At 34.1% G+C, this 13315-nt stretch overlaps 1 protein-coding gene and 1 pseudogene across 11 annotated transcripts in view; both read left to right on the top strand.

Moving 5' to 3' along the window:
- The window catches only part of NBEA (neurobeachin), a 674173-nt gene that overhangs the window by 100438 nt on the left and 560420 nt on the right, over nt 1–13315 (top strand). For all 11 annotated transcript variants that reach the window (XM_072795453.1, XM_072795459.1, XM_072795454.1 and 8 more), the window contains exon 8: nt 1103–1249. In XM_072795453.1, the coding sequence (XP_072651554.1) occupies nt 1103–1249 (147 nt within the window). The remainder of the gene's footprint in view (nt 1–1102; nt 1250–13315) is intronic.
- Nucleotides 6569–8651, top strand: LOC140616545 (Y-box-binding protein 1 pseudogene; annotated as a pseudogene).

Below are 13315 nucleotides of genomic sequence, written 5' to 3'. Positions count from 1 at the left end.
GACAGTGAGAGAGAGAGAGAGAGGCAGAAACACAGGCAGAGGGAGAAGCAGGCTCCATGGAGGGAGCCCAATGTGGGACTTGTTCCCGGGTCTCCAGGATCACACCTTGGGCTGAAAGTGGCACTAAACCGCTGGGCCACTGAGGCTGCCCTACAGTTATATTTGAAAAGAAGGAAGAGAATAAAGAAAGAAGACTTATTTTTGAATTATTTGCAATAGTACACCAAAAAATAGAGAGGCATGGGCAATAACACATATATACACATACATTATGCAGTAAATTCTAAAGGCTCTTACAGTTTTAATTACAGATTGGGTATTTGACAAGGAGTTTCTGTCTTTGTAATTCATTCACAAATATTTTGTTATTCTGTTGAGGCACCAAAGGAATTCCATACATATTTAATGTATTGATGATCAGTACTAAGGTGTGGAATAACTTATAAGGATGAGGGAGGGAAACTGGAACCTACCATTAGGGGAGATTTTAAGAAGTAGAGATGAGAAAGGGCTTGTTAAATATGGCTTCTTAGGTCTTGAAGTCTCCAGATGGAGAGCACTGTACCGTCTGCTTTAGGTTGCAGACTTTAGTGATTTGTTTATTTGGTTCTGCATAATGCCTACTCATGGAAGAGAGGGAATTGGTTTTCATTCTGTCCTTGACTTAGTGTGGAGAAATTAGATAGTTTCAGAAATTAGGCCTATGTGTTTATGGTTAAAAATTGGAATAGTCGTTCTCTGATTCATATGAATCTCTATATAGACAGTTATTAAATCATTAGAATTTCAAATTAGTTTTACTTTTATAAATAGAATTATAAGCCCTTTTGTCTTTAAGTATGACATTTGGAAAGTGGTTAAGTGATTATTGAATAATTGGTTATTTTTGCTTTTCTATAGATACAAAATATTTAACTGATTAACTTTTTCTAAAAATCTATAGCTGGCCTTTTTATTATTTAAATACTCCATAAAGTCTTAAGTGATGCTTTCTTCTATCATTATTGTTATACTGTAAGGTCTTCATGACAGTGAAGGCAAGTATCCTTAAATATTTTGTCATTACAAAATAATACATTTTTTTATGACTTTTTAAAAATAGAGCTATGACAAGTGCTTTCTCGGATCTTCAGAAACTGCTGATGCAAATAGGGTATTCTGTGGTCAACTTGGTGCCGTGTATGTATTCAGTGAAGCACTCAACCCTGCGCAGATATTTGCAATTCATCAGTTAGGACCTGGATATAAGGTAATAAAACTGTTATAATTCTGGAAAGTTTTATATGGATTTTATGTGAAATGTGATACAATATAATGTATAGGGATAATCTTTCTTCAGTGTGGTTTAAAAGTTGTCTCTATTTTTTGGAGCTCAGTTGTTCTTACAGGTTTCATTTTGTTTTAAAGGTGCTTTTTTTCTTTTTAACTATTTTCCATTCACAAACTTTGAAAATTCTTTAGAATATTTCCTAATGTTAGAGTCATGGCTTTTTTTTTTTTTTTTTTTTTTTTTTTAGAGTCATGGCTTTTGTTGACATTCTGAAATAATAAATTTTATGAAACCATATTGCTTAATGTGGTATTTGAAATCTCAGATTTTGAAATACATAATGAACAAATGAAATGACCATTATTGTTCAAATTAGAAGTAGTTTGGAAAGAATAAAGGTTTAAAAGGAAAATAGTATAAAATTACATGTGGCTGAAATTACTCAGTTTTAGTTTTTACTTTTGCTTGTCCTTTACAATAGATAAGGAAGTTAGTACAATACTGACCATATGAATTTTGCAAAATCAAGTATTTAATATGATTTATCATATTCTTCCTGTTTTTTAACATTTAAAATGAAGACTTATTTAGGCAAAATACTGTATTCACATATATGAAAGAGTTTTTAATATGCAGTATACCTGGCTAGGGAAATATATGAGTATTATTTAAATCACATAAGGAGCTGTGATATCCCAAACTCTTTGGAGCTGAGAGAATTATGCAGTGTAAGTCAAAGTATTTTTAATTTTGAAGAAGTTCATATCTTCCATCGAACAGCTATTTTTTAAAAAAAACTTAGTGTTTAAATAATCAGTGCGAAGATTATATTATGAAAAAGGTGTACTAAAATATTTCTGTCCTTAGCGATTTTAAGTCACAATGATATTAAATGACAATAATGCTGTCATTTTTATGTCAAGGTGAAAATACTTGCTACCATCTTTTGTCCCTAACACTTTATTTTACCATTGCTAGAAATGAATTTGTGCTTATACAGCATTTTTTCTTTCATGAGTCCTTTTGTTGGGTTTGGGTTCTAGTTCTGCCATGTGTTGGCTTTGTGTGGGAATATTTCTGTAATTAGATTTTTGGATTCTGCCTCCTTTTATATTTCCTCAGTTTGGCCTAAAATATTTGAAGTGGCTTTCTTCAAGCACTGCCAGAATGTTATTAAGTGAATCAAAATCAGTGATCCACAATTAAGATAGAAAATTAAAAAAACCCCACAGATATGCAAAGTGTAAATCCAATATGATTGCTATAGTGAAATTTTAGAATTGATGGCAGCTTTCTGGCAAGAAAAAGGAAAAGGACTAAATATAAACAGGTTATGTAATTCTCCTATTTGGAAAGGAGCAAACATTGTCTTGAGTCACTTTGCAAACTTAGTGACTTGTCATATAGCTCTTTCTCATCCATAATCTTTCATAACAAAAGTGAAAATGAGTAGTAACCCTGTGTCACCATGTTCTATACGCAGATACTCATGTGATACAGAATGTATTCCTATCATAGACAATAGAATACCTCTATCAAAGTTGGAACTTTTAAAAGAAAATACCTCTAAATTTTAGGCATTTCACGAAAAAAATATTTTATTAAGTTTTGAAAGTTCCCAGCCTGTGAGTATAGCCATTGAGCCCCTGGTTTTTTTGTTTTTTTTTTTTAAGGCTGATTTATTTATTTTAGCGGAGGGGAGAGACAGAAAGAGAGCAAGAGAGGAAGAGAAAGTATGGGAGAGGGGCAAAGGGAGACAGAGTCCTAAGCTGAGTCCTTGCTTAGTGTGGAGTCTGTGGGGCTTATGAGCCTGAGATCACAACCTGAACCAAAACCAAGAGTTGTATGCTCAGCCAACTGTGCCACCCAGGTGCCTCCTGAGCCCTTTGTTGTTAATGAAAATAGACTGTAAATCTGTGAGTGTATATGTATTTTCTCAGTTTGTAAGTATTAATAGTAGAAATGCTATTAGGAAATGCATCTGTAAAATTTTTTTGACATTGAAGTTGTTTTCTAGAAATTCAGAGAATGAAGAGAAAGAAGAAAGGATGCAAATAAAGATCAGATTGTGTTATGACAAGGAAAAAAGCTGAAGTGGTTCACATATAATAGTCTCAATTTTCTTGGTTAAAGTAGGAAGTAAAGTCACTTTCTTATGAGTTGAAGGGGTAGCGAGTTACAGTGGAATTTTTATAATGTTTTGGATGTAATAGTTGCCATTTAGCTTAAATTACAAATCTAGAATTGTTAAATATTATATAATATATTTATATTCATAGATGCATTTTAAAAAATATTTTATTTATTCATGAGAGACACAGAGAGAGGAGAGAGAGACAGAGAGACAGAGACAGAGGACAGAGACACAGGCAGAGAGAGAAGCAGGCTCCATGCAGGGAGCCTGACATGAGACTTAATCCCGGGTCTCCAGGATCAGGCCCTGGGCTGAAGGTGGTGCTAAACCGCTGAGCCACCCGGCTGCCTTTGTTGATGCATGTTATATGGAACTTCAATAAGTAGAGTGGTCAGATGGTATTCTCTGTGATTCTGGGCTTAATGTAGATGGCATGTCAACATCTGGGCCCTGAAATAAATTAATTCCCCCCAAAATAATGTCCTCAAACTATATATACTATGCAGCCTATTCTGTGTAATTGTGATTTGTTGAAATAGAATTAGAATTAGAATATTAGGTATTTTTCTATGAAATGTCTGGTTTTGAGCAATATGGCTTGTCAGTGAATATTTTGTATTTAGCTATTTTAGGTAAACTGTAAATAAAGGAGTATATTACTAATCAATTAAATAAATCATTAGATTTGGAAGTAATTGGTAAAACACGGAATTTCTCACTGTAACTTTGTCTAGTACAGAAAAATTTACTATGAGGTTAGTGTATTGGAGAGCTGCATTTGATGGGGTAATTCAGTCTCTACAAGATTATAAAAAGTCTTATATATAGTTATATATAGTGGTTTTTTGACATAAGCTTGCAAAACAGATTTTAAAGTTTTGATATTTTTTAATTGTTATTGGACATTTCCTAACCCTTTGTGGCAAGCAATTCATCTCCATTGCTAAATATTTCAATATTAAGCTTTGTGTTTTGTCTTCCATTCAAGAAAACGATAACATAATGATTCTGTATCAGTATTATAATATGATAAAGGCCTAACTGATACAGAGAAAATGTATAGAACAGTCTCCAAAATTAAAAATCACTTTGGAGGGTTTCTGATACTTGCTTGGATAGGCAAGCTCCTAAGAGAGTGATATTCCCACAGTAACCACTTAAAACTCTGCACATAATACAGAAAACAGGTATGTGAGGGCTTTAAGACTGAATAATTGCAGTCAGGTTTTAGAGAGGTACCAAAACATGAAACAAGTGGTCAGCATGGATTGAGTTCCCCATTTTTCACTCTGGCCATAAAAATTAAGATAAAAAACACTTGGCCAATCAACACCATGGAGATTAATGGGCAGCCGTGGATAAGAGACAGCAAGGAAAGAATCTGAATCTGTATTTTAAAAATACTCAGCTTGAATCTCTGGCCAACCCCTGAAACCATGATCATGGAAAACTGATAATAGATTGTAAATACGGGTTCAAGAACTGAACTGAGATCCAAGACACCACACATGACAGTCTGTAGTTGTATCTAAACAGGAAAATGAGTCCATGAAACAAAAACATAAATACTTTTCAGAAAAATATGGTCTCTACAGAATAATTTTCACCATGTCCAGCATATAATCCAAAATTGCTCATCCTTTGAAAAGCCAGGAAAATGTGACTTATTCTCAAGGAAAGGGAAAATCAGCACACAGCAACTTCAGGATAAACCAGAATCATTGAATTATCACATGAGGACTTCTTGGGAGCTATTATAACTAGTGAGGTTAAAAATATTGTTTGTAATGAGCTGAAGGTTAGGAATTATCAGCCACAAAAATTTTTTTTTAAATGGAAATTTTAGAACTGGTGACTGTATCTGCTTTGAAAAAATCCACTGTATGTGTTTATTATTAGCAAAATTGATAGGATAGAGAAATAAATAAACTTGGATATAGACTGACAGAACCATTAGAAAAGAGAGAAAAGATTAGAAGGGAAAGAAGAAAATGATAGAGATGTATGGGGTGGTTTTGAAATCTAATATGCAACATATAAGAGAAAAGGCTAGAACAAATAGATGAAGAAATAATGGTAGAAAACTTCCCAAATTTCATTTAAAACAAACAAACAAACAAACAAACAAACAAACAAACTCACATTTACAGATTGAAGGAACTAGTAAACTCAGAGGAAAATAAAGTCAGGGAAACCATAAAATCCATACCTTTCTTGGGGAGAACGAGGATGTACATTATTATGGGAGGACAGACAATAAAAAAGTAGATAGTGTGCTAGATGGTGGTAGTGCTATGGGAAAAATAAAGCATATAAAAAGAGGGAAAATAGTGGGCTACAGTTAGAGTGATAGCAGAGATTGCACTAAGACTTCAAGTAGGTGAAGTTGATGCCAGCCTGGTGGGTTTTGGGGGATGAGCTTTCAGGACACATGAGAGAGCAAGTATAAAGGCCACTTAGTAGGATCTTACTTGAAAGATTAATGAATAGTCATTGTGTTTCTGTGAGTAGGATAGAGGGAGTTTAGACAAAGCTGATGATAGCAGTAGAAAGTAATGGAATTTGGTTGGATTTTTGATAGGCATATCTAAAATAATACTCTTAAGAGGTCAGCTTTTGGGTATATTTTGGAGGTAAAGCCAGTAGGATTTTTTGTCCCTATGGATGTGGACTAAAAGTGCAAGAGAAGATTCAAAGGTGATCCAGTGAACAACTGTATTGATGGGCTTTTTATTTAGAAATAGAAAAGATTTGGAAAGAACTGAATTTTGGGGAGGAAGGTTAAGTGTTTGCTTTTGGACATTTGATGTTTGAGATGCTGATTAGACATCTAAATGGAGAAGTGATAAAACCATGGAGTCTAGGGGAGAAGTCTGGGCTGGAGATGGAAATTTAGCATTGGTAGAGTATAGACAGGATTTAAAGCTGTGAGACTGGTTTTAGATAACAATGAAGTGAGTTCAGAGGTGAAAGATGACTGAGTAATGAGTCCTTGGAAAAGCCAATATTTGCAGGTTGTGGAGATGAAAAGGACCCAGCAAGGGAAAATTAGAAAGAGAGCAAGGGGTAAGAGGAGAGTATGGTATCCTGTACATTTTTAAAGGAAGAGGAGGTGATTAAATGTCAAATGCTGCTAAGAGGTTGAGTAGATTCAGGACTAAGAAATGGCTAATGGACTTAACAGCATGGAGATCATGGGTAATCGTGATTATCACACTTTACAATTAGTTAAAATGGGGAAAAAATCTTTCATTTAATGAAAATAGTATTTTTTCAGAATCGAAAGAGAAACATTAATTTATGTTTGAAAGTGTAGTTGTTTAGTTTTGCTTGTATCATTCTAGTACATTGCATACATTGCATTTATCTCTGCCTTTGTAATATTTCATAATTCCCTTTCCATCATTTTGTCCTTTTGAAGAACTGTTTATATGTAATTGTTTTTTTTTTCTGGTTTCCTGATTATTTGCTTTTACTGTTACGCATTTATTTATGTTTCAGTATGTTTATAAATAAAAATTTTAAGGAAGAAAAACCTCTGAGTAGTATGTATTTATGTGCACATGAATATAGTTATGTGAACTTTCTCTGCAAAATAGTGAAGCTTTATTTTTAAACTGTCACACTTAAAAAAAAAATTATTAGAGAGAGAGTGAGCAAGCACAACCATTAGCAGGACGAGGGACAGAGGGAGAAGCAGACTCCTCACTGAGCAGGGGACCTTATATAAGGCTTGATCCCAGGACTCCGGGATCGTAACCTGAGTTGAAGGCAGATGCTTAAATGACTGAGCTACCCAGGTGCCCCTAAATTGTTATACTTTGAGTGATTTTTCATTTAAGTCCGTATCATGTCATCATTTGGATGACATGAACATACTCCAAGTATGCTACTATTTTTCTAGTTAGTTGCAGTTCTTTTGCACTTGCTTTTAAAGGGTCAGTTTTTAAGTGACACAAGAAAACAGTTCTTCTTACTTTAGAGCTGTTATATTTTTGATAATTAATGGTTTTGTGACACCTATTAATTCATATGGCTTCAGGTTGTTTTTCTTTTTGCAAAAATTAAATCCATCCCTTGAGGATGATGGTTTGTCTTCAAAAACATAATTTAAAATGCTATAGAGTTCGATTGATAGTGAAAGTGGAGAGCTGATCCCAGAGAGCCTCAAGTAGCTCTCATGTCAACATTCTCATGCTTACCAGGAACCACAGCTGCAGTTGCTGGTCTCATTCACCATCATTGCAACCTTTAGCAGTGAAGCCAAGACCTAGCCTCGCCGCGAGCAGCAGCCAGGGTGGCCTCATATTGGCAGTGCCTGAAGGTCAAGTTCATCACAAGGAATATTTTGGGAATGGTAAAATGGTTCAGTGTAAGAAACAGATATGGTTTAATCAAAAGAAATGACACTAAGGAATATGTATTTGTACGTCAAGCTACCATAAAGAATAACCCCAGGAAGTACCTTTGCAGTGTAGAAGATGGAGAGGCTATTGAGTTTGTTATCAGTCAAAGGACAGAAAGGGTGCAGAGGCATCAAATGTTGAGATTTCCAGTGCAAGCAGCACATGTGCAGCAGCAGATTGTGTAACCTGTTAAATTATTGATACTATCCACATGGCAAGAGTCCTCTATGAAATTACCAGTAGAATTTCCAGAATAGTGAAAATGGGGAAAAGAGTGCAGGATCGGCAAGAGCTCCTGAAGGGCAGGCCCTAACACAGGCCGCAGTGCCCACTTTACTACATGTGGAGACCCTATGGATATTGACTGCAGTATTCTCACCTTCCTGTGCGGGGAGAAGTGATGGAAGGTGCTGATAGCCAGGGTGCAGGAGAGCAAGTAGACCAGTGAGACAGAATATGCTTTTGGGTTATAAATGACCATTTCACAGGGACCCTCCTTGCCAAGGACATCCTAAACAGGATGGCAGTGAAAGAAGTAAGGAAAATCAAGGAGATGAGACCCAAAGTCAGGAGCCACCTCAACAGCTGTACTGCTGCAACTTCAATTGCTACAGCATAGAAGGCCAGAAAACCGTAAGAAACAAGAAGGCAAAGAGACATAGCTGCTGGTCCACCAGTGGAGAATTAGTCTTCTTCTAAGGCTGTGCAGGGTGGGGCTGAGTAAATTCAGGATTACTATTTCTGCCATCATCTCACCATTGGTTTTGTCATCCAATATGAGGAAGTGAATATGAACTTTCTGTAATAAATAACAGAAGGTTGGAGTTGAAGACTTCAAGTACTTGCTTCTTGTCCATTGACCAGATAATTAAAACTTTCTGCATTTTTCTCTGCAGATTGGAGTTTCTATTATCTTTACCTAAGACGTCTCTTTTTTTGAAAATGGCAAACAGATTTTTTTAAGCCTGGTTTTCCTCAATACACTCGTAAAGTTTTTTAAATTGTCCCATATCTGGAAAAGTTGAGATTTTTAAGAACCTTGTTTTTAATTTGTATTAATGTTTACAGTTTAATTTTTCTCAAAGAAGTCAACGAACTGCAAGCACCTGTTAAAGGTCTTAAAAATGCTGTAGATTGTGAATATCTTGTTTGAAAAATCCTATACATAAAGGAATGTTTTGAGTAATAGACATCTATTATTTGTAAGCATTTCTAAGGTGATTCTTTTGGAAAACATATCACTTATGATCATATTTGTTTAGCTTTATTTGCTTTAAAATATCAGGTGTGGGGTGCTTGGGTGGCTCAGTTACTTAAGCATCTGCCTTTGGCTCAGGTCATGATCCAGAGTCCTGGCATCAAGCCCTGTACTCAGCTCCCTGCTCAGCAGAGAGTCTGCTTATTCCTTTCCCTCCACTCCTCTGCTACCCCCTACCCGCTTGTACTCTCTCTCTGTTTCTCTTGTGTTCTCTCTCTCTCTCTCAAATAAATAAAGAGTTTAAAAAATATCAGGTGTATGGGGGTTCCTGAGTGGCTGGCTCAGTGGGAAGTCTGTTTGTCCCTTTTCTCCCTCCTCTTGCTTGTGTTCTCTCTCTCTCTCTCCCCCCTCCCCCTCTCCCTCTCCTTCTCCCTCTCCCTCTCCCTCTCACTGTCTCTTTCAAATCAATAAAGTTTAAAAAAATATCAGGTGTATTACTTTAAAGCTATGCTATATTTAAAGTATTAGAATTTCGATGAGTGGTAAGACAAGTATTCTACATTTCCAGTGTTCTTGTCTGCCTCTTGCCCTGGCCCATATAATGTCTTCAGAATTATTTTATTATCCACTTCAGGTAATTTTTAGTCACTGGTCTTAAAATAAAATCGGTAATTCCTACAAGGTTTTTATCCAGTTAATGAACATTTTTATATACTAGCAAGTTTCTACTTTGACTCAGTCTAATAATGCTTCCTAATAATAGTCATGAGGGGAAATGTATAACCTAATGCCATTTCATTATTCAAAGATCTTTAATTATTGTTTTTAAAATTTCATTATAAACTCATGAATTTAAATGTATTTGAAGTGTTTAATTGTAGCAGTTATTATCCTTTTTGATATTAAAATTGTCCCAACTTTGAGTGACGAATGTCTATTCTAGATGGTTCCTTAGTCCTTTGATCGAACCCTGTAGTCTTTGATAGATTACTTGCTATTTCAGATGACTCATCCTGAACATTTTGTTGTTTCAGTTTGGAATCAGCCATTATTTTAAAAATCCTTAGTTTCTATTAGTGTGAAATTGAGGACTTGCTGTGTTTTAACTTGACCTTCGCTAGGTTAAATCTGGATCTGCTTTCTTCTATATCTAGAATATAGTGTATTTTTCTCATACTGTTTCGTATTGTTTCTTTGCTTTGGTTTTTTCAGAGACCAGATCATATATGTTAAATTGACTTTATCTTTAATATTTGTCCCTTTGTGTGTGTATGTATTAAAATTATTTTTGGGATTTCTTTTTGTTTGAAGGATTCCGTTATATCTTGTAGGTTGGGTCAGATAGCAGTAAATTATCTCCATTTTTTTTAATGTATATCAGTTTGTTGGATATAAATTCTTGGTTGAAAGTTTCTTCTTTTGCACTTTGAATGTTTTATTTCATTATGTTCTGGCTTCTTTTTTCAGATGAGAAGTCAACTCTTGTTCTTATTGGTATTCTTTTTTAGGTGAAGAGTTATTTTTCTCATGCTACTTTTAAGATTGTCTCCTTGTCTTTGGCTATCAGCATTTTTACTATGATTTTTCTGCTTGTAGGTTTCTTTGCTTTTATTTTTCTTTGAGATCATGGGCTTCCTGAATGTGCATATTAGTGCTTTCTAAAATTTGGGGAAGTTTTCAGTTCCTCAAGTTTTTGGGTATTTTTCTCTTTTCTCTGCCTCTGCTATTCCCATTTTGCATGTTGGTATACCTAGTTGTTTCCGACATTTCTCTGAGGCTCTAATAATTTTTCCTTACTCTTTTTTCTTTCTGGTTTTTGGATTACATAATCCCTATTAATTTATTTTTATATTTGCTAATTCTGTCCTTTACTTGTTCAGATCTTTTGTTGAGTACCTGTAGAAAATTTCTCAATTCAATTACACTTTTTAACTCCAGAATTTCCATTTGGATTGTTTTTATAGTATTTCTCTTGTTATTGGTATTCTCTATGTAATAATTTTTTTAAAAGATTTGTTTACTTATTTTAGTGAGAGAGAGAGTGCAAGGGCACAGGAAGAGGGATAGAGAAACTTAGGTAGACTTTGTGCTAAACAGGGAGCCCCACATAGGTCTCCATCTCATGACTCTAAGACCCTGAGCAGAGTGGAGCCAAAACCCCAGGAGTCAGGCACATAATTGACCGCGCCCCGCAGACCCCCCTTATTCTCTATTTAATATGACATTGTCATCATACCTGCATTTACTTGTCTGTGGTTTCCTTTTAGTTCTTTGTATTTTTAATGGCTAATTTGGAGTCTTTTTCTGTTAAATCTGACAACTGTTTGCTCTCACTAGCAGTTTCTGTTGCCTGCTTTTTTCCATATGTATGGGTTGTATTTTCCTGTCTAGCTCCATTTCTTTCATTGTCTGGTTGGGAAATGTCCCTACTCTCTTTTTTTCTCTTAAAAACTTACAACAACTTTATTGAAATGCAATTTACATATCATACAATTCACTCCTTTTAAGTGTACAAGTTAATTATTTTAAGTAACTTACAGAGTTGTGCAGATATCACCACAATCCAAGTTTAGAACATTTCTATCACTCCACATGCCTATTGGCAGTCACTGCTCATTTTCATCCCCATCCCCATCTTACTCATACCATTTTATATAAAAATTCTGCTTCTGAAAATCCCTCAAGGAATAATTTAGTGACTATTGATATTTATGTGTAAGCGTGCTTATCATATCTTAATATATAATTTTGAAGTGTTGGAAGTAACCTAAATACCAAAAGTGGAATAAATATAAGAAAATTATCATATTTTAATAATGGATTCTTTATAGTCACTTAAATTGCATCATAATTTTTTAAAAAACTAAAAATGGTATATTTAATTAATTATGATATGAGGGTGTCTTGCTCCTAACAACCAAAGTAGGAAATGTGATATTTGCATTGTGGACCGAAAAACTTAATTCCAGTTTTTACTTTTTCCTCAAATAAGAATAGGTTTTATTAGACTTATTACATTATATTTCACAAAACTGTTTTATAGCTTTCCAGAGAATATATTAAACATTATTTATTTCATTGTAAGCAATATGAATAAAATGAAAGTAAAGACAATAGAATGTACATACATTTCAGAATTGTTAAAATGCCAACATGGAAAAGCTAATTATAGTATTTAACAATACATCATTTTTAGGATGCAGAGTTCTTAAGCATGACAGACATATGAAAAAAAAGATAAGAATTAATGAACTGTTTTTGACATGTTTTAAAAGAATAGTAACCATGAGCCAGAGTGATATCTTCAGTGTTTTCTAGTACTTTTCACTTAAATTCATTGAAGATTATAAGAATGAATTATATTATAATTATTGGTATAAGACTTTTCAGCCCAAAAAAGACTTTTTTTTCCTAAGTTAAATGTGTGGTAAAGAACATTGGTGATTTCATATTCATGCTTAATGGATGATGTATTTCTCAAAGCAACCAACTTTTTTATATATGTAACAAGGAAAGGGCTCAAAAAAGAAAAAAGAAGCAAAAGAGAGCCAAAACAAAAAACAAACAAACAGATATTTAAAGAAATAAAAAGTGAAGAGTGGTAGGTTTGGCAATAGAAAGCAAAAGTTTTAAGATTGAAATGAATACAAAAAGAAGACCAAAATCAAGGAAGAAATAAGGTAGTATATTTTTAATCTTAAAGTGCAAGTAATTAAATATGAAGTGGGTGTATACTGTCAAAAAAAGATTGGAAAATAAAAATGCCAAAATATTAAAAAGCGGAATGGATAATTTTATTCTAAATTCTGAATTTCCCCTGAATAAGGAAAAGTCAATAAAAAGTAGCTTTAAAATGACTAGAGGAAAACCTGAAATGATTCTGTTTGGGTGAATTTCCTCAAACAAATTTAAAATTCAGAGAATATTTGTTAAGGCATTTCTATGCATGGAACACTATCACAGGCATTATGGAGCATGCAAAGCTATAAATTACCTTTAAGGAACTTATAACCAAGTAAGGAGAAAAACATACAAAAAGCTAAAAAGTCAAGTTGATTGAATTTATATCATGTTATCTGAGAACAGTAAGTCCACTGGGATCATGGAAAAGGATTCTGATTGTAGGAACTGAGAAGTGTTTCATAGAGAAAAGGTAGCTTTAAAAACCAGTTTAGCTAGGCTCATGAAGCTTCTAAGATTACTTTGAAACTCATAAGGAATAAGTGAGTTGTTTATTTTGGTAGGAAAAATACGTGTTTTCCCTTCGTGTTTTCATTTTCTTTGGGTAGATACTCAGTAGTGGAATT

This window comes from Canis lupus, chromosome 24 (genome assembly GCF_048164855.1).
Source record: "Canis lupus baileyi chromosome 24, mCanLup2.hap1, whole genome shotgun sequence".
In the NCBI taxonomy this organism is placed as follows: Eukaryota; Metazoa; Chordata; class Mammalia; order Carnivora; family Canidae; genus Canis; species Canis lupus.
The sequence above is the reverse complement of the archived record's forward strand: the minus strand, read 5'-3'. Positions and strand labels throughout refer to the sequence as shown.